Source organism: Wolffia australiana, chromosome 16 (genome assembly GCF_029677425.1).
Source record: "Wolffia australiana isolate 7733 chromosome 16, ASM2967742v1".
NCBI classification, from domain to species: Eukaryota; Viridiplantae; Streptophyta; class Magnoliopsida; order Alismatales; family Araceae; genus Wolffia; species Wolffia australiana.
Genome location: NC_135850.1, coordinates 6,965,524 through 6,992,392, shown reverse-complemented (window position 1 = coordinate 6,992,392; position 26,869 = coordinate 6,965,524). Strand labels below are relative to the sequence as shown.

The 26,869-nt window shown below is 37.6% G+C and overlaps 3 protein-coding genes across 7 annotated transcripts; 1 reads left to right on the top strand and 2 right to left on the bottom strand.

Annotated features, from left to right (window-relative positions):
- Positions 1-637: 637 nt before the first annotated feature.
- EMB2758 (Tetratricopeptide repeat (TPR)-like superfamily protein) lies at positions 638-4,881 on the bottom strand. Of its 4 annotated transcripts, none has more exons than XM_078588343.1 (3): positions 1,496-4,881; positions 1,323-1,417; positions 638-1,217 (listed from the first exon to the last, which is right to left on the bottom strand). In XM_078588343.1, exon 1 carries the CDS (start codon positions 4,749-4,751, stop codon positions 2,490-2,492), a length of 2,262 nt encoding a protein of 753 aa, XP_078444469.1. In that variant the 5' UTR covers positions 4,752-4,881; the 3' UTR covers positions 638-1,217; positions 1,323-1,417; positions 1,496-2,489. The 4 variants fall into 4 exon arrangements, with proteins under 4 accessions (XP_078444469.1, XP_078444470.1, XP_078444471.1 ...); XM_078588344.1 differs by having other exon boundaries at positions 2,403-4,881; XM_078588345.1 differs by having other exon boundaries at positions 1,323-4,044; positions 4,141-4,881.
- A 4,685-nt stretch (positions 4,882-9,566) lies between these two features.
- Positions 9,567-16,520, top strand: LOC144713595 (CLK4-associating serine/arginine-rich protein). 2 transcript variants are annotated; one of them, XM_078588217.1, is made up of 13 exons: positions 9,567-9,859; positions 12,558-12,596; positions 12,675-12,823; positions 12,975-13,050; positions 13,557-13,842; positions 13,922-14,028; positions 14,113-14,160; positions 14,245-14,454; positions 14,695-14,793; positions 14,882-15,012; positions 15,079-15,262; positions 16,129-16,227; positions 16,390-16,520. In XM_078588217.1, exons 1-13 carry the CDS (start codon positions 9,663-9,665, stop codon positions 16,412-16,414), a joined length of 1,650 nt encoding a protein of 549 aa, XP_078444343.1. In that variant the 5' UTR covers positions 9,567-9,662; the 3' UTR covers positions 16,415-16,520. The 2 variants fall into 2 exon arrangements, with proteins under 2 accessions (XP_078444343.1, XP_078444344.1); XM_078588218.1 differs by lacking the exon at positions 9,567-9,859 and adding an exon at positions 9,903-9,992.
- Positions 16,521-24,367: 7,847 nt separating this feature from the next.
- Positions 24,368-26,494, bottom strand: LOC144713629 (uncharacterized). The gene is made up of 5 exons (XM_078588278.1): positions 26,321-26,494; positions 25,479-25,643; positions 25,282-25,405; positions 24,829-24,935; positions 24,368-24,730 (listed from the first exon to the last, which is right to left on the bottom strand). Exons 1-5 carry the CDS (start codon positions 26,411-26,413, stop codon positions 24,689-24,691), a joined length of 531 nt encoding a protein of 176 aa, XP_078444404.1. The 5' UTR covers positions 26,414-26,494; the 3' UTR covers positions 24,368-24,688.
- Positions 26,495-26,869: the final 375 nt, after the last annotated feature.

Genomic DNA, 26,869 nt, shown 5'->3' with positions numbered 1-26,869 from the left:
CTTTACCAACTTTGATAAGGGCTGCCTTGAGGGTGGCTGAAGGGTGGATCAACCTTTCTCAGACCTAGCTTGGGGCCGGCTCGAGGTGACTTGAGGAAGGATCAAGGATGGATCAGTGAAGGCTTGGAGTTGGCTCGCCATGGTTCAAGCATTGCTTGTAGCTGGCTCGATGTGGCTCCAATGTGGTTGGGAGATTGCTCGCCCTGGTTCAAGAGTGGCTTGGAGCTTGCTCAAGGTTGGGTTGCCCTCGCTCAAAGCTAGCTCACCCTAGCGCAATGGTGTCTGAGAGCTGGCTTGTGGCTAGCTTTAGAGTGGCTCTGCACTGGCTCAAAGTGTGACCTGAGTCCACACCCACACCCGCATAGCACCCACCCTTGCGCTGCAACACTCATGCAGCGACCACGCAAGGCCTGCATCCGCGCTTGTATTGTCACCAGCATCCGCGTGCACGTGGGCATTTTTGCATGCGAAGGGAGGTTAATGCAAGTTTTAGTTTTCATTTTCTGTTTTTGTGGGACTCCATTTGAGCTGAAAATTAGTATACTTCCCAAATTATATATTATAAACATTATATCCAAATTTGGCGCACAAAAGACTTGAAAAGAGGTGTGTACTCTAATTTTGAAGCTTAGTTACATGTGTTGTAAGGCTCCTGCAGGCTGAAATTCCATGAGCGCCTCTACAGGGTTATTATAAAGCTTTAGTCAAAATATGGTGCTCAACAAAAAAGTACAGTGGAGGTACAGATCCCAAAAAAAATTGCGAGAGGGGAGGTTGATGTAAAATTATGAGTCCCATTTTGGCTCCACTGTTGGGTCGATGGTGGCTTGACAGCCCCCTACCTTGCACACAGCCCACGTCGGGCTGTGCTCGCACCTGGGCCTGGTCCTGCATCTTGGTCTTGGGTCCTAGGCATGTGGCATGTACCTGTTGCATGTCCTTGGCGGCTCGGGTTGACCTCCCCGTGAGTCCCAGAAAAGTGGGCGCACACGTCTGGTTCCGTGGCAGCCTCTTGGGGCACTGTGTGATGCCCAAAGGACACTTGATGGCAGGGATACCAAACTCTAGAAAAAAATATATTGTGAGGGAGTTAAAAATAACTTTGAAATTATTTTCCCTGTGCTGTAGGGCTTCATTTAAGCTGAATTTTTGTGTGCCTCTCCAGTGGGGTAATATAAATGTGCATCAAGGCAGTACCATCAACCACCACCAGCTGGCTGCCACAGAGATATAGAAAAGTAGAGAAATATCAGATAGGTGCATGTTGGAACTTAGACAGAATGATGGATAAAAAAGGTAAAACAGAACAAATTGTCCACAACCTTATACAGATCTTTCGGGGGCATCATTACTAGTCTGTAATCGAGCGTCTGAGTCATCGTCTAGGCAGGCACCAACATTATCATCGACATTGTGGCTGCAAAAAAGCATCGCCATTGACATCATCAGGGCCTAACTACGCCATCGGTAGATGGATAGAAGATGAGTGACAAACCTACGCCTGATCCCTGAATTTTTACATTTTCAGCAACAATAATGACGTTGAGTTATTTCTTGCAACAATGACTAGCAAATGTTTATCATGATGCCTGAATGATGAGATCCAATAGGGATCTATCATGAAATTGCGAAATGATGAGTTATTGTTCTGGATTGGTCATGTCAACCGGAGGTAACCAACAGTAGAACCATTCTCCGAGGAATGTTGTTGATACAGAGTGAATGGAACACCACTCAACACCAAGATAGTGATCCAATGTCCAAGAATGAAAGTAAAATGACCACGAAAAAAGGATGATGGAAGGAAGAAAGATAATGAGGAAGACCAAATTCTCCATATATTGAAGTCGATGTCTGCCAGTCAAACTTGTTTCACCATCCCTATGCAATTTGGTCAAAGTGGATCGACCACACTTGAGGTCTTGTGTCTTTTTACCACATTTACTTTGATAGAACCCAAGGAGGTTCCTACAACTGAAGTAGATGTATTCATCCTTTTGAACTTGGGGTTCACTTATTTCTATTTGGATGTTTAGACGTCCATCTTGCATATCCAGTCATCACTGTCAATGTCTCACATCAACGTCTTATGTCAACATCGTCAAGACGTGCCGAACCCTACACCTGAGTTGCTTGATTTGGCATTAGTAGTGGGACCCTTGTATGGCACGTGCTGGATGATGAAACTTACAAAGGCGTACTCTCCATGGCTAAGTCCCAGATCAAGCAGACTGATCCGATGTTTTGGGAAAGAAGTATATCTTTGGTTTTTACCATCTATCACTTGTGATTCTTCACTGAAAATCGCGCTTTAGTGTTTTACACTTGAGGACCGAATCACCTTGTAACCACCAGCAAAGAATCAAATTTTTTCAGAAAGAACGAGAGAAAAATCCATGTACCTTCAGTGAAAGGACCAACACCCTGACCTGAAGTTGATATCCAACTGTGAGGAAAGCAACAAAATCTGTAGATTAACAGGGATTCGGTCACCAGTAGTCCCCACATGAGCAGACACCATCCTTAAACCGATGAAAACGAACGGCATCCCTGACAATAATTTCTCTCCTCGTGATCAAGGAGATGAATCTTGTAACCGTATGACAATCCCCACAGACCCTCAAGTTCTTGAAGACTGAAACTGAGGTCCCAGGAGGCAGATTAATGAGACCAAATGCAATGGCCAGCCTCTCGCTATGACTGAACAAAATATGTTCTTTCTCATCTTCCTCGACATCTTGCAGGACGAAACCAAAGTCAGGCACATAGCCAAGAGCTTTCATCTTGCCATGCAAGGAATTGAGCTCCTCATAGATCTCTATAGACAAAGGATGAGAGAAGCTCCCTGTGAAGAAGATATGAACCTCACTCCCTAGCTCCATGGACGCCCAACCAGGGGTCTTCTTCAAACCCCTGCTCTTCACTAAGGAACGGATTTCATCCACCCCTCTCCAATTCCCCACTTTTGCATACATATTTGACAACAAAACATAATACCCAATGTTTTCTGGTTCAATCTGGGACAATATCTTGAACACCCTTTCACCTAGATTAACATCACCATGTATCCTGCATCCGCCAAGGAGTGCTCCCCAAACAGACGCATCTGGCTTCACTGGCATGCCCTGAATGCAAGCATGGGCGGCATCCAAATTCCCCGCACGACCGAGCAAATCCACCAAACAAGCATAATGCTTCACTGTGGGCACAATTCCATACTTTGTTTCCATGAATTGAAACAATCTTTGCCCCTCCTCCACTAACCCAGCATGGCTGCAAGCTGATAGAAGTGACACAAAAGTCACCTTGTCTGGCTCAACACCCAACTCTTCCATTCGCTCAAACAATCCGATGGCCTTCGCACCTTGCCCATGGATTCCATAGCCAGCTAGAATAGAATTCCATGGAATAACACTCATCCTAGGCTCTTCCCAGAATAGCAGCTGAGCCTCCTTAAGCCTTCCGCACTTTGCATATAAATCCACAAGACAAGTTGACACGAAGATGTCAGATTGAAGTCCGCTGCGGACTGTGAGACCGTGGATCCGCCTGCCCTGACGGAGAGATCCCACTTGAGCATATGCAGGTAGAACAGCCACTATCGTCCCTTGGCCCATAACCATCATCTCCTCATGTTCTTGTAACTCTTGGAAGGCGCTTATCGCCCATCCTGCCGACCCATTCTGCGCATACCCAGCAATCAGAGTGTTCCAGGAGATCAAATCTCTTCTAGGCATCTGCTCAAACACGCTGCGAGCATTAACCATGTCATTCAATTTTGCATACATATAGATAACCGCATTCCCGACAAAGATCCGATCAGAATCCAACCCCCTTCTCAGAGAAAACCCATGCACCAATCGCCCAATCCGCGCTTTGCCGATCTGAGAAGCAGCAGAAGCCATGCTCACAAGAGTGATGCCATCGGGCTGGACGCCGCTGCCCTTCATCTGGAAGAAGAGCTCAAAAGCAATCAAAGGGTATCCACTCTGCTCATACCCAGACAAAAGGCAGTTCCAAGAAACAAGATCTCTCTCAGGCATTCTGTCAAACATCTCCCGTGCATCAGAAACAAAGCCAGCCTTTGCATAAGCATCAATCAGTGAATTGGAAGTCAAGAGATCACCATCGAAGCCATACTTGATGACAGCAGCATGTAAGGCCAGAACCAGAGAGAAAATCCCCAACGGAGCGCAGACTGGAAGGAGGCTCGTCACGGTGACGGCGTCGGCGACGACTCCCCTCCTCTGCATCTCCTCAAAGACGGAGAGAGCCTCCGATGCGCAGCTATTCTGGGCAAACCCAGCAACCATGGCGTTCCAGGAAGCAAGATCTCTAACGGGCATACCATCGAACACCTTACAGGCATCACCCATTGAACCCAGCTTGAAGTACGCGTGTAGAAGAGAAGTAGAGACATGGAAATTGCTCAAATACCCGAGCTTGAGAACCCAATTGTGGATTTTTCTTACATGAGTCGGGAGCTTGCATGATTTGAGAGCGGCGGGGAAGGTGAAGGCGTCGGGGCGGAGATGGGTTTCAGTCACAAGCCGGTAGAAGTAGTTGAGCGCTTCCAGGTTTTGCCCATGGCGAGCGTGTTGAGAGATGAGGCAGTTCCAAAAGAAGAGAGTTTCTCTTTCTGGGATCTGATTGAAAGAAAGAAGCGATTTGTAGCGATTGATGATGAAGACGATGATAGAATGGTTGTAGATGCAGCGGAAGCTGTTCTGGAGGAGCGCGTTCAAACCCATGAATGTTGCCCATCGATCTCATCTCTGCGATCTGATCGACGTGATGGGTTTATTCAATTTCTTCTTTCTCTTCTCCTTCTCCGTCGCTTCTTTCATGTATATTTTCGATCTTTATTTGATCAAGGAACGATCTCCGACGTTTGAATAGAGCTGTGAGTTGTGATTTATAGCGCAGAGACGCGGACGGGACGGGTTTTCGTCCCAGGACAAAAAATCGTCCCGTCCGCAAGGTTGGACGGAAATTCGTCCCAATACCTCCGGACGGGACGGTTTTCGTCCAGTCGGACGAAAAAACCGTCCTGTCCGCGTCCCTGCACTGATTCCAGACGTCGAGCGGGATGGGACGTAGACCGTCCCGTCTGTCGTCCATGTCTCAGACGATCTAGACCTAGAGAGTGCAGGGACACGAACGGGACGGTTTTTTTGTCCCAAGATGAAAAAATCGTCCCGTCCGCTAGGTTGGACAAAAATCGGGACGGAAATTCATCACGAGAAACCGTCCCTTCTGCAACCCTGCACTGATTTCGGACGTCAGACGGGACGGGACGAAGACCATCCCGTCCATCGTCCATGTCCTGATGATCCAGAACTAGAGAGTGCAGGGACGCAGATGGGACGGTTTTTTCATCCCAGGACAAAAAAATCGTCCCGTCTGCACGGTTGGATGAAAATCGGGACTGAACTTCGTCCCAAGTCATCGGGACGGGACTGTTTTCGTCCACTTGGATGAAAAAACCATTCCTTCCGCGTCCCTGCACTGATTCCGGACGTCAGATGGGAGAGGACAAAGACCGTCCTGTCCACCGTCCACTTCACAGACGATTCGGAACTTGAGAGTGCAGGGATGCGGACGGGACAGTTTTTTCATCCCAGGATGAAAAAAAATCATCACATTTTCGAGGTTGGACGAAGATCGGGACGGAAATTCGTCCTGAGACCTCCAGACAGGACAGTTTTCGTCCACTCGAACAAAAAAATCGTCCTTTCCAGAAGTCTCGAACGAACAAACCGTCCCCTCCACGTCCCTGCACTGGTTCCGGACGTCAAACATGACGATCTTCGTCCGTCCCATCCATCGTCCATGTCCCGGACAACCCAAAACTATAGCAGTGAGTCTATAAAATGTTACTCTGTAAATAAATATTTAGACTGATACAGTCATACAGACAAGATTTGTTAAATCAGAATTATATATATTTGGATGTCTGGAATTGGAATATAGTTTATTTTAATTTTTTCAGTTCAAGAGCTAGTTTTGATTCAATGAAATGACATGGATGTGAACCATGTAATTTTGATTTTACAACCCTCCAGGCTTATGTTCAAAGTTTTGAGTATCAAAATCCCCAAAGTACCATTTCTCACTTTTTTTAAGCATTTCTCACTTATAAGCTGATAAAGAATTTTATGGAGTTCTCCCTTAGAGCCTTGAAACTGGGGAGTCTGGTCTAATATACCAGACCAATGGATTTATTAAAAACTCTTATGCAATGTATAGACATATAAACCTATTAAACAACAAGGAAAGCATGTACTAATGCCAGGGAAATTTTAGCTATAAGTTTTGCAGGCAAACTATTTTACTTGTTGACATGATTTGTAAATACAGCAAAAAATGTGACACTGGTGTTATAGCAGAGTAGTATAATCAAGATTTGGTTGAGAATGAATAAAATATAAACTCTGAATCACACAAGTATATTTTTTATTGATTTGTTATTTCAAAGACCATGTTTCATTATTCTGAAGTGTTTCCCTACAACTTATATCTGCCTGCCGTAGCCCCTTCTACATTTCTTGGGACAATTAGCTCTTCCAACCTGGTTAGGAAGAACTAATATTGAGATGGGGAGAGATACTTAACCTTATGGGTACATGCCTTGTTACCCTACCTTTTATTAATTGTCCATGCCTAAGCTTTTTTCAGCATCCGGGGCTTCATCTTTCTAATAAAAAATATTATTCTCAAATATTTTTTATCATCACCATTGAACTAGTGTACCTTATGGCCCATGGGGAATACACTTATTGACATCATCAACACATGGGTGGTGTAATTTCTCATCACACAAGTCTCAAACACTATAGATCCCAAGTTCAAAATCAGGCTCAGTCATGTGTTTATAAAAATTATATTACATGTAACTTGATGGTATTGTTCTCCAGTTAATAGAATCATGGTATAATGTGAGGAGATGTCAAATGTCATATCTGACTAAAGAGGGTCATTTTAATCTGTTTTCAGCCGTTCCTTGAGGTTGTAACATGTATGCCACTTTGAGGTCATAAATTCTTTCATGTTCATTGATTGGATATGCTAATATGAAGTATTTTATTGACATGCTATTGTAACATTTATGCCCCTTGTTTGTAGAAGAATAGCCAAAAAGATGCATTTGATTGGTATTGTGATAAATTTTATTTTAGGAACATACACGTGTACGTAGGCAATGCAGATAAAAACATTGGGAGGAGTATTTATTATTAATGTTTGTTGAGTCATTATCTTGATCAGATGTCTAAACTTCAGTATTCTACATGTTAGATGATTGATTAAGAGGACTGATTTCATAACACCCTTTCCTGATAAATAGTTTGACACCTTATGACAAAAAACAATGAATCCAGAAAGAAACAAGGAACATAAAAAAAAGGAACTCAGAAAAATTTGAGCCCAAAAAATTAAGGAGCCCAAAAAAAATCTGGAACTAAGAAAAACAAGGAAACTAAAAAAAACTAAGCAAAAGGAGGAACCAACAAAAACAAGGAACCAAAAAAAAAGAACTCAAAAAGAAAAAAAGGTACTTAAAAAAAAACAAGGAACTATAAAAAGACAAAAACTCAAAAAAAAGGAGCCCAAAATTAAACGAAGGAAACCAAGATTAAACTAAGGAACTCAAAAAAAAAACAAAGAATCCAGAAAGAAACAAGGAACCAAAAAAAAAAGGAACTCAGAAAAAATTGAGCCCAAAAAATTAAGGAGCCCAAAAAAATCTGGAACTAAGAAAAAAAAGGAAACTAAAAAAAACTAAGCAAACGAGGAACCAAAAAAAAAAGAACTCAAAAATAAAAAAGGGCAATAAAAAAAAAACAAGGAACTCGAAAAAACAAGAAACTATAAAATACAAAAACTCAAATAAAGGAACCCAAAATTAAACGAAGGAAACCAAAATTAAACTGAGGAAGTCAAAGAAAAACAAAGAATCCAGAAAGAAACAAGGAACAAAAAAACAAGGACCTCAGAAAAAATTGAGCCCAAAAAACCCCAAAAAATAGGAACTAAGAAAAACAAAGGAAACTCAAAAAAAAAACTAAGCAAAACGAGGAACCAATAAAAACAAGGAACCAAAAAAAAAAGAACTCAAAAAGAAAAAAAAAGGCACTAAAAAAAAACAAGGAACTATAAAAAGACAAAAACACAAAAAAAGGAACCCAAAATTAAACAAAGGAAACCAAAATAAAACTGAGGAACTAAAAAAAAACAATGAATCGAGAAAGAAACAAGGAACAAATAAAACCAGGATCTCAGAAAAAATTGAGCCCAAAAAACCCCAAAAAAATAAGAACTAAGATAAACAAGGAAACTCAAAAGAAAAACTAAGCAAAACGAGGAACCAGCAAAAACAAGGAACCAAAAAAAAAAAGAACTCAAAAAGAAAAAAAAGGCACTCAAAAAAAAACAAGGAACTATAAAAAGACAAAAACTCAAAAAAAAGAACCCAAAATTAAACGAAGGAAACCAAAATAAAACTGAGGAACTAAAAAAAAACAATGAATCGAGAAAGAAACAAGGAACAAATAAAACCAGGATCTCAGAAAAAATTGAGCCCAAAAAACCCCAAAAAAAATAGGAACTAAGATAAACAAAGGAAACTCAAAAGAAAAATTAAGCAAAACGAGGAACCAGTAAAAACAAAGAACCAAAAAAAAAAAAGAACTCAAAAAGAAAAAAACAGGCACTCAAAAACAAAACAAGGAACTGTAAAAAGACAAAAACTAAAAAAAAAGAACCCAAAATTAAACGAAGGAAACCAAAATAAAACTGAGGAACTAAAAAAAAACAATGAATCGAGAAAGAAACAAGGAACCGAAAAAAATACAAGGAACTCAGAAAAAAATGAACCCAAAAAATTAATGAGCCCAAAAAAATCAGGAACTAAAAAAAACAAGGAAACTAAAAAAAGTAAGCAAAAACGAGGAACCAGTAAAAACAAGGAACCAAAAAAAAAAAGAACTTAAAAAGAAAAAAAGGGCACTAAAAAAAAGAAGGAACTGAAAAAAACAAGAAACTATAAAAGACAAACTCAAAAAAAAAAGAACCCAAAATTAAACGAAGGAAACCAAAATTAAACTTAGGACCTCAAAAAAAAAAAAACAAAGAATCCAGAAAGAAACAATGAACCAAAAAAAACAAGGAACTCAGAAAACAATTGAGCCCAAAAAATTAATGACCCCAAAAATCAGGAACAAAGAAAAACAAAGAAACTATAAAAAACTAAGCAAAACGAGGAACCCATTAGAAAAAGGAACCAAAAAATGAACTCAAAAAGAAAAAAAGCACTAAAAAAAAAGGAACTCAAAAAGCCAAGAAACTATAAAAAGGAACCCAAAATCAAACGAAGGAACCAAAATTAAACTGAGGAACTCAAGAAAAAAAACAAAGACCCAAGATAAAAAAAACAAAGAACTCAAGGAAAAAAAAAACAATGAACTCAACAAAAAAAGAAGAGATGAACCCAGAAAAGGTTTTTACCAGGGATAGTAAATTCAACAGGTCCGGCCCATCAAAATTGGTGCAAAACTACCATGAAAGCTTCTGATCGAACACTCGGAGAAGAGACAGAAGGGGAAAAAACCCATCAAAGAAGGTGAGAGAGAGAGCTCGGGCTTGGGGGGCACAGAAGAGCTACGATGTGGCACGAGGCGAGGAGATCGGAGAAGAAAGTCCATGACTTGATGGACGCCGCGCGCAAGAGGGCGCAGCGACGACAAGTTTTTCTTGCCAAGCGACGCGGAGATCCCCAGCAGTCGCTTCAGGTCGTTGGGTCTCGATGCCGCGTCTACCGCGATGATGGGCTCTATCAGGCGAGCGAGGATCAGCAAGGACTGTATGTTTTCTAGCATTTTTGGGGGTATTTTTGCCGTGTTTTTTGCTTGTTTGCACAATCTGCGGCATTAATAATTTCCCCTTCCGAAATATCTTGATGGGTTCTATCAGGCAAGCGAGGATCAGCAAGGACTGTATGTTTTCTAGTTGATATTCTATGCGAGTTTAGACTTTTTAGAATTTCTGCGGCGTCGATAGTTTCCCCGACCGAAATATGTTGATGGGTTCTATTAAGCGAGAGAGAATCATCGAGTATCGTTTCTTTTCTAGTTGTTAGTCTCTGCGAGGTTTCTTGTGTTTAGACTTTCAAACGTGTTGATTTGATTCCCAGGCGTTTTGGTTACTTTTGCCTTTTTTTTAGAAGGGGGCGGTGGTATTTTTGCCCTGTTTTTTGCTTGTTTACCCTTTCTGCGGCATTGATTTTTTTTGTTTGAAGAAAATCTGGGGCATTGATTATTTCCCCTAAAGAAATATGTTGATGGGTTCTATCAGGCGAGAGAGAATAAGCGAGGACTTCCAAGCATGTTGATTTGGTTTCAGTCATTTCAATTACTTGTGTCTTTTTAGTGTACCTTTGAATCCTTTTCTCGATTCTCTTTCCCCTGCCTTTTGCTTTTTTACCCAATTTTCCGCATTGATGTTTTCGGTTACTGAAACATCAATGGATTCCCAGTTTTTTAAATTAATTTTGCCTTTTTCGTGTGTTTTTGGTGCTTTTCACTCTTCATTTTTTCTTGCTTTTTGCTTTTTTACTCACGCTGCCGTTTTTGAATATTTTCTACTTTTGAAATTCTTCATGTTTCGATATGTTTTTATCCCTTATTTTAATCGATTACCAATTTTATGAGGTCGGAAAATAGTTTAACTTTGTTCGTCTCTGAATTTATCCTATTTATTTGCATTGGTATTCATCTCTGAATGTTCCTATTCTCAAAGAGAAATCAGAAAAAAGTGTTGACATCAGCTTATCCCATTCAACCACGTTTGATTCAATCTTAAAACTTTTTTTGCATGCGTTCATCTGAGAGGAGTAATTATTATTTGGATAAAAAAGAGGATTCTCTGTCTACGTTTTCTTATTTAGGACGAGAGCCTCACTGTTTTGGACCTTCAAGTTGTCCTTTTTTATCAACAGTGAACTGAGGTTTTTGTAGTTACTTGGTTCGATTGTTCTTTCTTATCTTCTGTTACAGACATGGTTCTTATTGGGGATAAGGAGAGGAAGAAATTGGTGGGGGAAAGCCGAGATGGATGTTATATAACCCTGGAGGGTATCAATCGGAATTAAGAGAATTTTGTCGAGTTAAGGAAATAATAGAGGTAGAAGAAGAGAGAGAGAGATTGATCATGAACTCTGGATAGAACTCCAGGTTGGAAAGAAGATCTCACAAATAAATTCATCAATGAGACTCTGTTACACTCAGGGATATTTCAACCCTTATTGGTCCAACAAACGGTTATGAATGTTTCCCACCCTTAATGAGTCTCGATCAAGATGCTAGACGGGGAAGGAGGCCGTTCTAAGGCAAAGATAGAGGACATGATACACTCGTGATTCATCATAATGGACTGGCCCCCGATTCATTTTGTCTGTCTCATACAAATCCCCAGATAATTGGTCCTTAGTGGGCCCAATTCATTTGATTTCCTATCATTATATCTTGGCTTAGCCCTCGTTTGTCATGCTCAAGATCATAGATCAACGTTCTGAGGATGATAGAGACATTGGTGTAGGTTTCTACCAAGGAATGGTCTTGGAAGGAACATCGAGAGAAGGATTACAAAAAAAAGATTGAGAGATGACAGCGGATACCTGCCTGGATCAGCCCCTGAGCACCCTTCAGTAACTTCTTGACTTCCTTTCTTGGGGTAGGCCTACAAGTATTTAAAGGGAAACTGCCCTCAATGAAAATGATAGAAATATTTTAAGCTCCTTGTAACTCCAAACTACTTTGATAGAAACTTAACAATTCCCAACAATTCACGTGTCTGAGAGGGGTAGAAGAAGATACGACGATAGAGTAAAAAGGGAGGACGATTGGTGGGGTTGACGACGCCTCCGAGCAGACGGGTTGGACAACGTCTGAACTCAGCCTGGGATGCCGCCCTCGAGCAGGAGTGGACGTCTGCATGAGGAGGGTCAGCAAGGGCCTTGGAGGTGGAGGATGTGCGGAGGCACTTACCAGAGTCAAAAGCCAGCCATCTCCCTCCGCCGGTTGGTTGAAATAGTCTTCGCTAATGGGCCCCCAACGGTTCGTAGTTGCGGTGTCGGATCGCATCAAAATACCTCTTGCATGGCTGGGGAAGCGGATAGGAGGGCAATGAGTATTTCGTTGGGTGGGAATACGAGGCCTTCATAAATAATCTATGACTCCCCTTGACAATAGGATCTTACTGGACTGGTGGAGTTGGCAACCATGCTGCAAACTTATGGGTGAGAAAGTAGAAAATTGTGGGATTTATTGTAGGTCTCAAAATCATTGAAAAAATTTCCATCGACCTTGCTGGACGGCATTCAAGTTGATTCTTATGCGCTGACATTTTTTATTATTTTTGCTTTGTGTTGAATGGGATCAAACAACTGTTCGTTGTTTTGGTTTCTGCTTTTGTGCTTTAACCTGAAATTTACTTCTGTGACATTCTGTCATTTGGTGTTTCCTTCAATTATTCCAGTCTTATTTTCTCATTAAATTTTGTAGGATACCTTGGAATGGAAAAGAAGATGTTATGATCGACAGGTGATTATCTTCTTCTGCTTATTATGCATTGATTTTATTGTGGGCTTCTTAAGTGACATTTCTGATGTCTTCATGCAGATTCGATGGTCGTGCTCTGCTTGATTTCATCCGCGATCCAGCTTCTCGACCACAGCATACACAAGGAAAAACCCAAGAGGAAGAAGAGCTAGAAGAATTTGTTAATTTTGAGCGTTACCGGGATTTAATTAAACACCGACGGAGAGGATGTATGTACCTGTTGATTTTTGTCGTCTTTTAGAAAAAAATATTTTCGTATTAGATGCCCTTAACATCATATATAACATGAATTTTCCCTACATTCCGTCTTAGTGGGAATGCATGTACAATCTTTTCACATGCTTACATTTTCTCCTGCAGTTGCTGACGAAGAAGGTTTACAGGATACTTTTCTGCAGCTTGAGGTGAAAGCTAATGCGCTTTTTGCCCCAGAAAGGTTAGCCTTATGTTTTACAAAATTTATACTGTTTTATAAGTTTAAACAGTTCCTTTCTTAAAAAAAAAATTATATAGTTCCTTTTTCTCGATCCCCTTATATTCGTTTTCACTGGGTTGACCATGACGGTGACTAATCCATGGATTTTTTATTGATGACGATGATGACTCGTGAGCGTTCTATGGTCGCTTTCTCTGTTTTTCTCTTTCAGATGACAATTACAGGTTCATCATCTAGGAATGATGATCCTTCAGCATCATCATTATCGAAGATGACTTGACATGATGAGGACGAAATTATCATTGTCCTTTGTCTGTGGCTAGGACCATGACGACCCTCATCATCGTCCCTCATAGATGCCAAACTCGTCATTTTCGGCAAACTCTACTCGCCACTTTTACCTACTAGATGTATATTTATCCCCTGACGACTTCAGTGATATCCTTCTGGTAGTCTAGATGACTGTCAGACCTTGCTTATGATCTCTGTAATTGTCTTTATATCAGATCAGTGGTATCCCAGGCTTCCACAGCTAAGGGAACATATTCTCAGGTGGGCTTCTCGTATAAGGGAGGTGGGGATGAGGAAGCTCATTCTATTGACGATGACACAGAGGGTGAGGATGAAGATGAGGATGATGATGACTTCAGCAGTGACGACAGTCATGACGAAGGAATCGATAAAATTGCACGAGAATTTGGGATAAGGCGATACAACTGGCTTCTTTACAAGGATAAGAAAGACATAGAAGAGAAAAAGCAGATGGAAGTTTTAAAAGGAGAACCTGGAGCTGTAAGTGTTTTTGGAATTTGATTCATTTGGTACAACTTTAAGAGTGTGCATTTTTACTCTAGTTCTACATTATTTGCAGAAAAAGCTCAGCCGCAAGGAAAGGCGAAAAGCCTCAAAGATGGAACGGGAGAAAGAGAGAGAATCTTTTCATGCTGTTGGAAGGGCTTCACATCATGATCCGTACCGGTGAATTATTGGCTTCACATCATGAGCAGTAAATGGTAGCAATGTCAGAATATGGACACCGTAATGTGTTTTTTTCTTGTATAGGGAACAACGGAGAAGCCCAACTTATGATGCATATCCTCGTTCAAGAAGGTTCATATTCTGACCTTGCTACTATATACTGCTCTCTCTGATTAAATCCATTTTTCTGGCCCTGAAAATTGTTATTTCTTTCAGATCAAGAACTGGATCACGCTCGTACTCCCCATTGCATTCGAGACGACATACTCGTGACCTGAATGCTGACAATGGAGGGTATAAAAGTAAATCAAGGGCCCCAAAAATAGAGTTTATAACAGAGTTTGGAGGATCAAACTCTGGTGCTTTGGGACAGGAAGGAATATCTCCGCCGTCATCCCCTCCATCTCACGCTGACATGCCTAACCGGTCGGGGAACTCGACTTTTTATACTGCAACTATAGATTTGACATTTAATCTCTGCTGCAGAAGACGGTGTTGAGAGGGTTTGTATAGGGGCACTATTGACATTTGGCAATCATAGGTTTTGGATGTTTCTGCAGAGGCAGATATTGTGGGCTTTTCTGGAAAAATTTATGGAACACCACACGCAGGATGATCTCTATTTTTGTAATCTTTATTTACTCCACCCTATCGTTATCTTTTCAGGTTATCTTCTGGGCGAATTTTGGAAGCATTGCACGTTGATCCTGCTTCTGGTGTGTCCTTTGATCAGGATAGTACCAAACCAATGAAACCGTCGCCAAGGTTTCAATCTATATTTTCTCCCAGACCCAGCTCAAGATTCACATCTGCTCCAGTATTTGATTTCTCTATCCTAATCTCTCCAATACAGTGGATCATCGTCCCTTACAAAACTGAACAAAACTGGAAGTGGCGGGCCTTTGAAAAAGCTGCAGATTGAGAAGAAAGAAACCCCTCAAGATCGGCTTAAAAGGATTATGAGCAAGCAGCTTAACAAACAGAGTATGCTTCTCTCTTACCTTATTAAAGTCAGTGAATACAAATGATATGCTTTGCATCTTTTTGCAGTAAAGAAAGATGCTGCTGCTGATTTGATCAAGAAGAGAGAACAAGAGCGCCAGAAGAAGGAAAAGCTTGCAGAGGCTAGCAGATCTAGCCGCTATAGTCACCGCAGCCGAAGTAGAACCCGTAGTCGCAGTAGATCCCGCAGTCGAAGTAGAACCCACAGCCGATCCCACAGCCGATCTCCGAGGTACAGAAGTTTTTCTGGATGTTCTTTCGTAGGTTTTGTGGAAAGATGGTGAATTCATTGTTGCCAACCATGTTCTGTTGGAGACCAATGACTAGATGATAATGCGATGGTGAAACGCGGTGATGCATTTTTCATGGGATGATTGGGAATAAGAGACATCAGCGATAACGAATCGCCGTGGTCATTGTCATTCTGAATGCTAAACCCTAATTTGCTTCATTAATTCCTTGAGGAAACAACTTTCTTTTGTAAGTTTTTTGCCTTTGCTATCCCCTACCATTAGGGTAGCAAGAAAGAGTTTGCTGAATTGTCTTGGAGATACGGGCAAGTAACTATTGTTACTTTCATGTTTTTCTATAGCTCTCTCTATCCTTCCAAAATTATTCTCCAATGGAGACCTACCCATGGGATCTTTTGTTTTCTCTTCCATCCACCAATCTACAATAAAGTCATAGGTGAAACACCAAATGTCACTTGGATGCTGATACAACCCCCGACCCCTTCTAGGTTTTTTTTTAATTCGTCTTTTGTGTAATTTCCTTAAATACTCGTAACTCTCCCTAAGAGTAGTAGTTGAAGAAAGAGTTTGTTGAATTGGCTTGGAGATCTGAGCATGTAACCGTTGTTTTTCCATGTTTCTCTATATCTTACTGTCCTACAATCCCCAACGGAGACCTACTTTTGATCTCTATCTGATACCTTGTTCTTTTGGAAATTTGAATTTTATGCTCATACCCTGATATTCCTCTCTATTTTTAATTCTTTTTTTGTGACGGAGATTTAGTCATGTTGCCTTTTTCTTCAATGGAGATCTGCTTTAGTTTATTTCCAAAAAATGATTTCAAATAGTTGTGGATTGGTTATAGGAAGTACCATCGTAGTAGGAGCCCGAGCTGGAGCCGGAGCCGCACTCCACCGTCAAAGCACCGCCGTCGATCACGATCATATTCCATATCTCCAGGGAGGTACGTGATCATCTCCCTGACTGTTAGGAAGAATAAAAAGCGAAAGAAATGTTGATTTGTGTTGAAAATGAAAAGCAATTATTTATTTAACTGAGTTCTTTGTCACATTTATAAGTTTCTGTTGGGAAACCTTTTTTAATAATTATTTATGTGGAATGTCAGGGATAAAAGTCGCCACAGGCGCTGACGGAATGGGATATGGGCTGTCCGATCATCCTTCAATTATGTATCTTGGAACCTTCTACGGTAGTTTAATTTCTTTGTTATATAATAGTCTTTTCGTTTTGGTTCCCCCTCTCATTTTTTCTAAAGTTGGGTTTAACGTAGCCTTGCGCATGATCCATACAAATATAACCAGGATCTTAATCATAAGCAAAGAAACTATATGCCAACGCCAGAAGGTAATCATGAATATTCATCTTTGAACCCCCTCTCTCGAAGCTGGTCAATGGATATATCTCTCATTGGCTACTTTTGATTTTTCTTTGTAACAAGTGATAATCCTGGAAAGTTAGAAGTCATAGTGTGGGCATGATGAATTTGATCAGGAGTCATGAACATAATTGCATTTTGTAAAAGTCAATTGGATTGTCATGACACTTTTTAAGTTTCAATTCACTGTTGTGTAGTGATCTTGAATTCTGTTTCAGTAATCAATTGAACCATCATAATTTTTTATGGTTCAAAAATTGTGCTTCTCAAAATTCCTCCTAAGCATGAATATAGTCGTTTTTGTGTAGCTGGTGTGAAGTTTTAATACCATCCCTTGATCCGTCCATTGAGAAATTTGATGATGCAGATCAGCTCATCAGAATAAAGATAAAAGAGTACGTTTTAAAAGTTTTTTTGAATGATTATATTTTTACCTGATAAGTTAAAAGCATAGACAATTTGGATAGATGTCCTATTGGAGGGCTGCTCCATTAGATATTGGACTGGATTTGGATAGAACTTTTAACATTATTGTCTAGATAAGTTATGTCTCTTTGTACCCAATAAAACATACACTGCCCCCTTGTAAATTCTTAGGCTACGTGAAGTTCCCATTGTTGAAGTGAACTAGCACATTAGTTTCAAGACATGCTGAAAGGAAGAAAATATGACTTACTAACTATCAACTAGCTTCAAGTAAGATTATATGACACATTGATAACCAGGTTCTATGCCTTAAGTCAAATATTTATGTTGACCAGACAACAATTGGCCACTGAAACATGATGCTCAACATGGACTTTTCTAGTTACCATAAATATTTTTAAAATTATGCTTTCCCTCAAATTCATGGATTATTTTAGAGATTCAATATAGAATTACAAATCTAGATGCTCATAATATTTTTTAGAAGATGACTCGAGATATCTAACATAATTTTTTTGAAGTTTAATTCATGGAGAAAATGTTATTATCAGATTTACCTTAATGACTTATGAAATAAATGTCAACGTTATGTCTTATTCTCACTCATATTCAATGCATTCGACTGTAGGATTTTTTAATATTACATACACCCATTTCACTTTTGGAATCCCATAGAGACATATTTAACCCTAACTTCAAATCACCTTCTCTCTCTCTCTCTCTTAGTGAAAATTTTCACTACAAAGAGAAATAATTAGACTTGGCCTTCTACATATATTTACACAATATTTTTGATAAAATTTAAACACCTATTCTGTTGTTAACATCATCCCAGATCCACATGATTTAGACTCATTTTTCCGTGCACAATTGAAGAAGTTCTAATGAGGACAATACTGTGACGCAAGATTCATATTGTTAGCAATTTTATTCTAAAGATCAATATGTGGACATTTTTATGTATTTGTCAAATTATATTGAACAGAAATGTCATTCGAATATCCGTAAAAATCCATTGCATCTAGAACTGTACTATTTGATTCTAGATTGAAGAAATTAGACGGACGACAAAGTATTACTTAGGATTTGCATTTTCAGCCACCTTTTCCTGAAGATCATTACTTAGAGATTTTTCTACTATTTTAAAGTTTTACAATCAACTAGGATTCACCCATTCGGATGCCGATATTGGGACAAAATATCAAAATACTGTTAACTGCCTTAACTGATATCTGGACACCAAATGATGATACTTGATATTAGTTAATATAATACAGGTATTTAAGGATATCAATATCTATTTTGATAGTGGTATTCCCATTTGTTTGGAGTTTTGGATTCCAATATTGGATGTAGGATGTCGAATACACATACCAATTTTTTTGATATTTGATTTATAACATTATTACATTTGTATAAGTTATGATTTTAAATTTTAAGCTAATGCTCCTTATTCTGAAATTGTGCAAGGGAGCCTTCCCCTTCATGTTTGGTCGATGTATCCATTGAGCATGGAGAAATTTGACAGACATAGAGAGAGAAAGAGAGATAGAGCTGCATGCAACATTCGGATCATCATGTTCTTGATCGAATATACACCTAGGCATGTTCCTTTCTCTCTCCATTTAGTATTCACAAACCATATGACAAAAGACTTTATTTACAAGATTTTCTTCAAAACATCAATATCAAACATATTTCCTCAATTGTCTCCTACATCCATATATTCAGATATCATATTTGACATCCAAGATCTTATATACAACATTGATACTCAACTACACCCACAGGATGATGATATATGAGCCAATACTTGATATTATTCCAAGATATGTCCTGATATACATTATCATCTTTCGTAGCTGTCTTGTTTTTCTGAGATATTGGATATCGAAGTGGCAAATATCACGATGTTTTCATCCCAATTATTCCAATTTTTGAAGGTCTTTATCCACAGAAAAATATAAAGAGAAAAAATAAAATAACATAAAATAAAGATACTCAAAATATAAATATAAATTAGGCTTGAAAAGTGAAAATATATTTCTTCTATCTTTATTTGCATATTTCATTACGTTCCTAAATTCCTTAAATTAAGGGCATATGTATCATAGTCATATACCCTTTATTTTCATTTCCATTAGCATATCCCCATTTTAATTTGATTCAAACATATTTTAATTACTTTCATACCTTCATCCATCACTACAACACAATCCTATTTCATTAAGGAGGGGATTTTTATTTTAACTTAGAACTTAAAAGTGGGAGAAAAATAAGCACTAGATCATTAGGGTAAATTTTACAATGAAGGAAAGACACCCACCTTTGAATTGAGATATGTGAGATATTCCCATGTTTATAGTATCATACCTAGAGAGAAGTAGGAGTCCCATCAAAATTCATAATGACATCCAAAATTAATAGGTTTTATTATTTTATCAGGATATTCATATGAAGGGATGTGACTAACATATGAAATACTCCATATCCAAAATTAATGGGTCGTGAAGTAAAAACAAGAGAATTCCTTTGAGAATTGTAATAATTGAATCTTTGGTGTGTGATAACACCGAATAGTTGACTCATTATATTAATTCCATTAATTCCAGAATTACATTAATTCCAGAATTACATATTTCTTCCCGTACCCATGAATTATACATCATAATTTAAAACATTTTTCGCATGAAACACCATGCCTTTGATTTACCTTCATTTCCTATTTTTTAGATAAAAATTATGGATATCTTTAGAATACTCATATGCTTTTCACTGTTTAGAGATAATATTTTATAGCATGATTTTACTAAATATTCAATGATGTTAAAAGTTCAATTCTAAGTGAAACTCAAAACCAATACATCTATGGATTGAAATAGTATTTATATACTACTGCACATAATTTTGAACAAGTTAATAGCTCATTTTATTATCATTTTTATCTTTAACTTTGACATTTTATATATGAAAATTTAACCAAAAGACAAAAAATCCTACATTGGTTGAAAGTATAAGACATCCTAAATTTAACCAAAAGACATACCAGCCTCATTAAATTCTACCAAAAGTTCTATTAAAAATCCATCATCCCTTCTATCTTCCACAAATTTATTCATCTTGAAGTAGCTGCTACTTTTGATTTTAACATGAATACCTTTATGGGTATCCAGATGCTTCAGTTTTATGATTGTAAGATTTAGCTTAAAATTAGATTAATAAAGTAAATATCTGTGAAATTACATCATAAATAAAGCAATAAATTATATGAATGATAAAAGACTAGAGATATGGTTTGACTTGGAAACCTATGTGTAAACATGAATCAAAAACTTGTCCAACATTACTCGTGTATTAATGACATCGATGATAATAATGCTCATAATTTCAGACTTAGGTAAATTAAATTTATTCCCTTTGCAAATTTGACAGACATGTTGGATTTAAATGTATTGTCCCCCTAATTAACCACTTAAGCTGATGAATACTACAAATTAACTTGATAACAAAAGATAGATAATTTTTATCATCTTAAATTAATGCATGAATTTGTGTTTATTTGAAACATTTTCTATAAATTTAGAGACATATAAGCAATAATTTAGTAAGAACCTCCTCCATGAATGGAATGATTAAATTAGGAGTTTGTAACTATTTTAAGAAAAAATCGTTCAGCTTTTCAGCATTGAATATCGTCATTAAGATTTCTATCATATGATTAATTCTTAATTTAATAAGATGCCAAAATTAATTTTTGAGCCAATTGAAGTAGGAAGGCACATGTAATCTTCAAATTTTGATTATTTCAGGCACGTGAGACTATCCAAGACTAATGTATCTCAATGTGCAATATTTCAATAGCTCTATTTTTTATATTGGATTAACAACATGATACTTACACTTTATTTTGGGTTGTATGGCCTTGATATGGATAAAACAAAATGCTTCCTTGCAACAGAAGACTTGAAACATAACCAAAATGACATAAATTAAATGAAGATTTGAAATCACCTAACCAAACTGACTTGAAATTACATAACCGAAATGATTTTAAATCACCTAGGCGCATATCGCATAGATTCTAGAGTGGGATGTGTTAATATACTCATATGTACACTCTCCATGTGTATCCATGTGATCGTTTTCACATTGAATCTCCTCTTTGACCTCGACAAGCTCCATTCACACTCCGTCATTGTCATAATGCCATTCAAATCACATCAAGAAAGGAGATGAACTAAGGGTTGAAGGGAGAAAAATGGGAAAGGCCCTAAAAAAAATGTCTTTGATGAATTATTTTTAGGGCCTCCCCCTCTTTATACTAAGAGTATATTTTTCATTTAAACCCCAAACTTTAAATATCTCTTTTGATGTCCAAAGTACCATTTGCATGTGACCTTGTAGGCCCCTATACCAGTCTACTTAACGTCTCCAATGGCCTCATAACCTTTATTGGTCTTCTAAATTAATTAAAATTATCATAAAGATCAATTGATAAAGGATCAATTTAACCCAATCCATAAGAAGAGTCTCCAGCCCCAAGGGTGCAAAGCTATACCTCGTGTACTAGAAAATACAAAGGAGTCTATTGACTCGCCCATGGAACCTGTCTATCATCAATTATTGTTTATGTATTATCTCCCATCTTCTTGATGCTCCTAGGACTACTTATGATATGATTAATTGAAAAACCCTAATTTTTAATCTGATTTATTACTAATGATTTCAAAAATTATCATTTTTTTTTTGATATTTTATTGCCTTGGTCAAGGACTTCATTGCATCGTCTTCCTTGAGATGTTTCCTCTTACATGAAGGGTGGAGGATCCCGTCTAGATCTCTCAAGATATCTTCATAAACTTCTTGATGCACCAAAAGTAAGACTATTCAAAATTTCATGATTAAGGACTCATTGGCCATATTCAAAATATAATCGTCCATTCACATGGCGTCTTTGGTGTCTCATGTCTAAGTACCACTTACAAAAATGTGATCTGAATCAACATGAGTAACAGTTTGGTATAATGCCATTCATGGATTCATACATACCAATTCAATGAATTGGTATTAAATAACCTAGTATATATCATTAATGTATTCACACTAATGGATATGGGACTGGCCATACTCATTATATGAGTGAGACTAGGTAGTGTTATTCAATCGTGATACTTTGATGTCCTTCTTGAGTATCCCTCTAATAGGAATGTTTAGAACACATAACTAAAAAGTAGTGATTTTTACATTACAATATCATCATAATTTGCCATGTCTGATCATGTATTCATGGACTGCATTATAAGCATCACACACGCACTATAATGAATGCATTGTATTAATGAAAATGAACAGAATATGCATTGTGTGGATTGGCTCGTCGGCCAAATATTTCTATTATTTTTAGAGAGACCATAGAATATATTATGCATAAAGATCCGTGAACCATAAGAAAGGATTTTGTCACTTCTTAAAAGTGTCTTTTTTAGCATCTTTAAAATTGGTGGAAGATTATTCTTTCAGTTTGGACATCCTGCTCTAGATCTTGATAGATATCAGGAATTTTTAGTAGTTCATTAAACCTTATTTGTGTTAGATTTATTTAGGTTGAATTAGTTTCTAAATCAAAATTTTTAATACAAACGTGCTGAGGCATTTCATTGCACACTTTATGACACACTCTAATACCATGGAATATATGAATACTATCTTAAACATTTAGATACTATACCCTTTTTCATTTACTAATACACATCATTATTCTTTGATAACTTATTATTCATATCACCTACATTTATTTTCACCTATTACTTTTCTTTTTTATATTATAAATCAATTCTTCTATCATACAAATGTCTATACTTATTATAATTATATAAGAATATATTTTCTTCACAAGCATTCCCCACCTCTCCCTCATACGTAATAATATAAATATTTCCGATTGAAAAATACCCTACCACTTATTCTAATTTTTCAATTTTATATGTATCTTATTTTTCTGAACTAAATCATATTTTCCCATCCCATATTTATATGAACTAATGCTAGAAATAATCAGTCATAGTAGTATAATCATTATATCACTAAATTTTAATATCACTATCTTACTCCTTAGTCTTGATTTAATATAACCAAATAATATCTTTCATATTATACCTTATTATCTCTACCTCCTTTCATTTAATTCTAAATTAGATTTATCTCTGAGCACCAGTCCCTGTGGAGATGACCTCACTCATCACCTATACATCTTGAATGAGTCTGAAATAAAATAAATAAAATTATTTGATTGTAGAAAATTAAAATTACAATGATATAAACATAAAACCCCTTAATTTGATTTATCAATCATCATGTTCACTTAGCTTATTACCATTGATCATTGATCAGAAGTTGACTAATCATCACCAACCTTGTGAGTGCATATTCTCCAATTCACTTCGTTTAGAATATAAACACTATACTGAAAATTCATCTAAATCTTCAACTTCGTTGAACCAATCATTATAAATTTTTATAATGTTTTTATTTAAATTCTACATTTTGATAAGAGCATAAATGTACAAAATAAAATTTAATAGTAAAAAATAAGTAAGGAATAGTCAGATCAAATATGAAACTAACTGTTTCAAATAAATAAATTTATTAACAAAGCATAAAACCTAAAATTTCTTTATCATTATGTAATATAATTAAATTATCATTAGAATTCAGTATAAATTCTTTCAAGTCAATCATCAAAATTTTACTAAGTGATTTATTTTAAATTTACTAAATAATTATGATTTTTTGAGATATATAATAATCTTCAATATATTGTGAAAATCCAGTACCTGCGCATCATGGTAAAATTATATCTTAGCCCAAAAATCAAGTTTTGTATAGTTCATAGAAATTCCGATATTGAATTGGTATTAATGATAAAAATAGGAGAATGTAGTAAATTAAACAACAATAGGACATGGATAAAGAGCTAAAAAACTCACCCTTTAAGCCCTGCATTGTGTGATGCTTCCCTAATCTTTGTCTATAATGTGTTGGCAATTTTTGTTTATCCTATAGAGTCCTCACTGACTTTGAGAATCCCCTCCTCCGTAGCTAAAAGCCGGACAGAGTTATATTGGTTATCGTACATACTTTTTAAGGTAAATTTTCAGAGTGCATACAAAATTTTTTTTCTCCCTCATTAAGATTCATTTTACATAATTTATCTTAGTATAGCCAAATAAAATATCACTTTACTCGCAGAAACTCATCACTCAACTTGTCTGAAAAGGGGCTGTGGACAAAAAATAAAGGTGAAAAAGGATTTATTACATTTGGGCAGTGATGATAATCTTTTCAAGTATCAATGTTTCACTGTCCTTCTATGATTAAAGAAAAACAACACATGAGGCTGGGAATAGCAAATATAGAAAGAGAAACGCCACAAATGAATCACTGTCCCGTCTCTTTGTGATAGTTCTCCAGCCTATGCCTCTTTCTGGATGCCAATCTCTGTGGCCCATTCAGGTAATTGCCTCAAAACACTTCATTCATGGGCTTCCTTCTGTTCTTACAATTTTGGAGATTCATATTTCATGAGAAATAATTACCATTGCATTCATCCAGAATTTGAGGCATTGATTCTGCCTGTCCTCGCTTCCTGGAAAAACACAAATAAAATTATTATGTCAGTTTTTTTTTCTCTTTTTCCTCTTATGATCGGGTTTGTTCAGGGTAATCCTGGAAGTTTCTGCTTACTTTGTTCCCAGATGCTGGATCTCTTTTTCGAGATCTTACTTTAGCATAAAATTTATCTGATTTCTTCGTTATTGGCTGGTTGTCCACGAAGTTCTGATCTGATACCTCTGGAAAATTTCAATGCGGTGGTCTTGGTGAGAGGCTTATGAAAGCGAAATGATAAGAAAGTATGATTTAAGATTTTGCAATCAGATTAGGAAACTAAAATTGGGACGTTTTACTGTGTAATTTGAAAAATAAAGGCCCCGTAAAACAGAGAAGAAATTCCAGATAGTAACCAAAGCCAGGTTACAAGAAATCTAGGACACTGTCCAGATTTTGTAACTCGATATATAAGGAAAGAAAGAAAAATAATTTCTATCATATGTAATATCCTGAAAAATACACACGTTTATAATACTTATCACATTTATTTTGATTTTTATGAAGCTAGTAATGGTTTATTGGGCATACCGTGAGTAGCAGAATCTACATAACATGATCCGGGGGAAGAGCAATGAAGAATATTTGAGCTGGTTCTCTGTCTTCTTATCCAAGATTTCCTTGGGAAGGAGCTTGCCTCCTCAGTAATGGCTTCCTGAATAATTTTAAAAAATGAAAATTAATACGGAAAAGGCATGGCCTAAAGGTCTGATAAAATGAAATCTCACCTGGGAAGAAGATGAATTATGGTGGAAATTTTCATAATGTTTCCTCGATGCCCAGTCTCTCAATAAATCCTCTCGGTACATCTGGCTGACAAAAGATGCCTCCATGGAATTCAAGAACGAGTAGTGCTTCTCATCTGTCCATGCAGCCGAGGCTGATTCAAGCATCTGATAATCAGGAAAAAAAATGAACTTTAATCTCAAAATTCTGAACATTCTATGTTAATCTAGGTAGAGTAATCTCTGAGATAGAATAAGTCAAAGGATTTTTTATTCTGATTATCTGGATTATCCTAAAGAAATTCAGAGATTATGACCAAACGGATTCTATTAGCCCAACATCGTGAAAATATCTGTAGAAAATTTCTCAACAACGAACTGATCAGATGAAATTGACCACAACTTGCTCATAGATTAGGAGAGGAGGCTTCATCTGCTAATTACAGAAGAAAAAAACAAAGCATTCATAGGTAAGATTCAGTTGAAGAGAAAACCTAACAGAAATTCAAACGTTCTTTGGTCGGCAAAGACTTCTATCATATAAATGAAAGAAGGAATTTTTCTGAACGAATCGAGACCAGACAGAAATACAATGGCTGCAAAAGTTAAAAACAACAAAAAGAAAACTTAATACCAGAGAAGATAATCAAACCATCCTGAAATACATTCAAGAGACATCGGTGAAAAAACAAATCAGACACTTAAACCGCAAACCATGAACTAAAAATTCAAGAAAAAAAATGCGGGTAGGGGTCAACATCACTCATCGAGTAAAACCCAGAAATCAAAATCAACTGAGAACGTTCGTCAGGCGACTAAAGACTCAGATCCACAGCTTCCATTACCAAATTCGAAACGTCGGCAGATTCCGAGACACCGTCGGATCTTCTCTCATTCGATCGATCTGCCATTGCAATCTTCCACTCGCTTCCTGCCATTAGATCATACGTTCCGATCCCCCCTTTTTTTTCTCTCTCTATCTCTAGCTTTCTCTCTCTATCTTCGAATCGGATGAGAGACGCAGAGAAGAAATATGGAGGCAGTTAGACGAGAAGGACGGCTGACGTGGCAAAAAGAGACGGTGGGCCCCATCTCACGTGGCGTTAGCCTCAGAGATCTTGACACGTGGACGAGCGCAGAATTATCTCCGCCCTGCCCGGCCGAGATATTTGTTGTCGGGTGGGGTCCTTTTTATGAGAAAGGTGGGCCCCACCGGTTGAGAAATAAAGATGTAGGACGGATGAAGTTTCGTCACCCGTCCGTTCACAAAACGTCATCCGGCATCGTCCTGAGAGACGGACGGATGACTGAACGGAGAGCTTTCTGTCATCCGTCATTCCTGACGGATGATGGATGACGAAAATGATGCACGGATGACGAAAACAGACTGACGA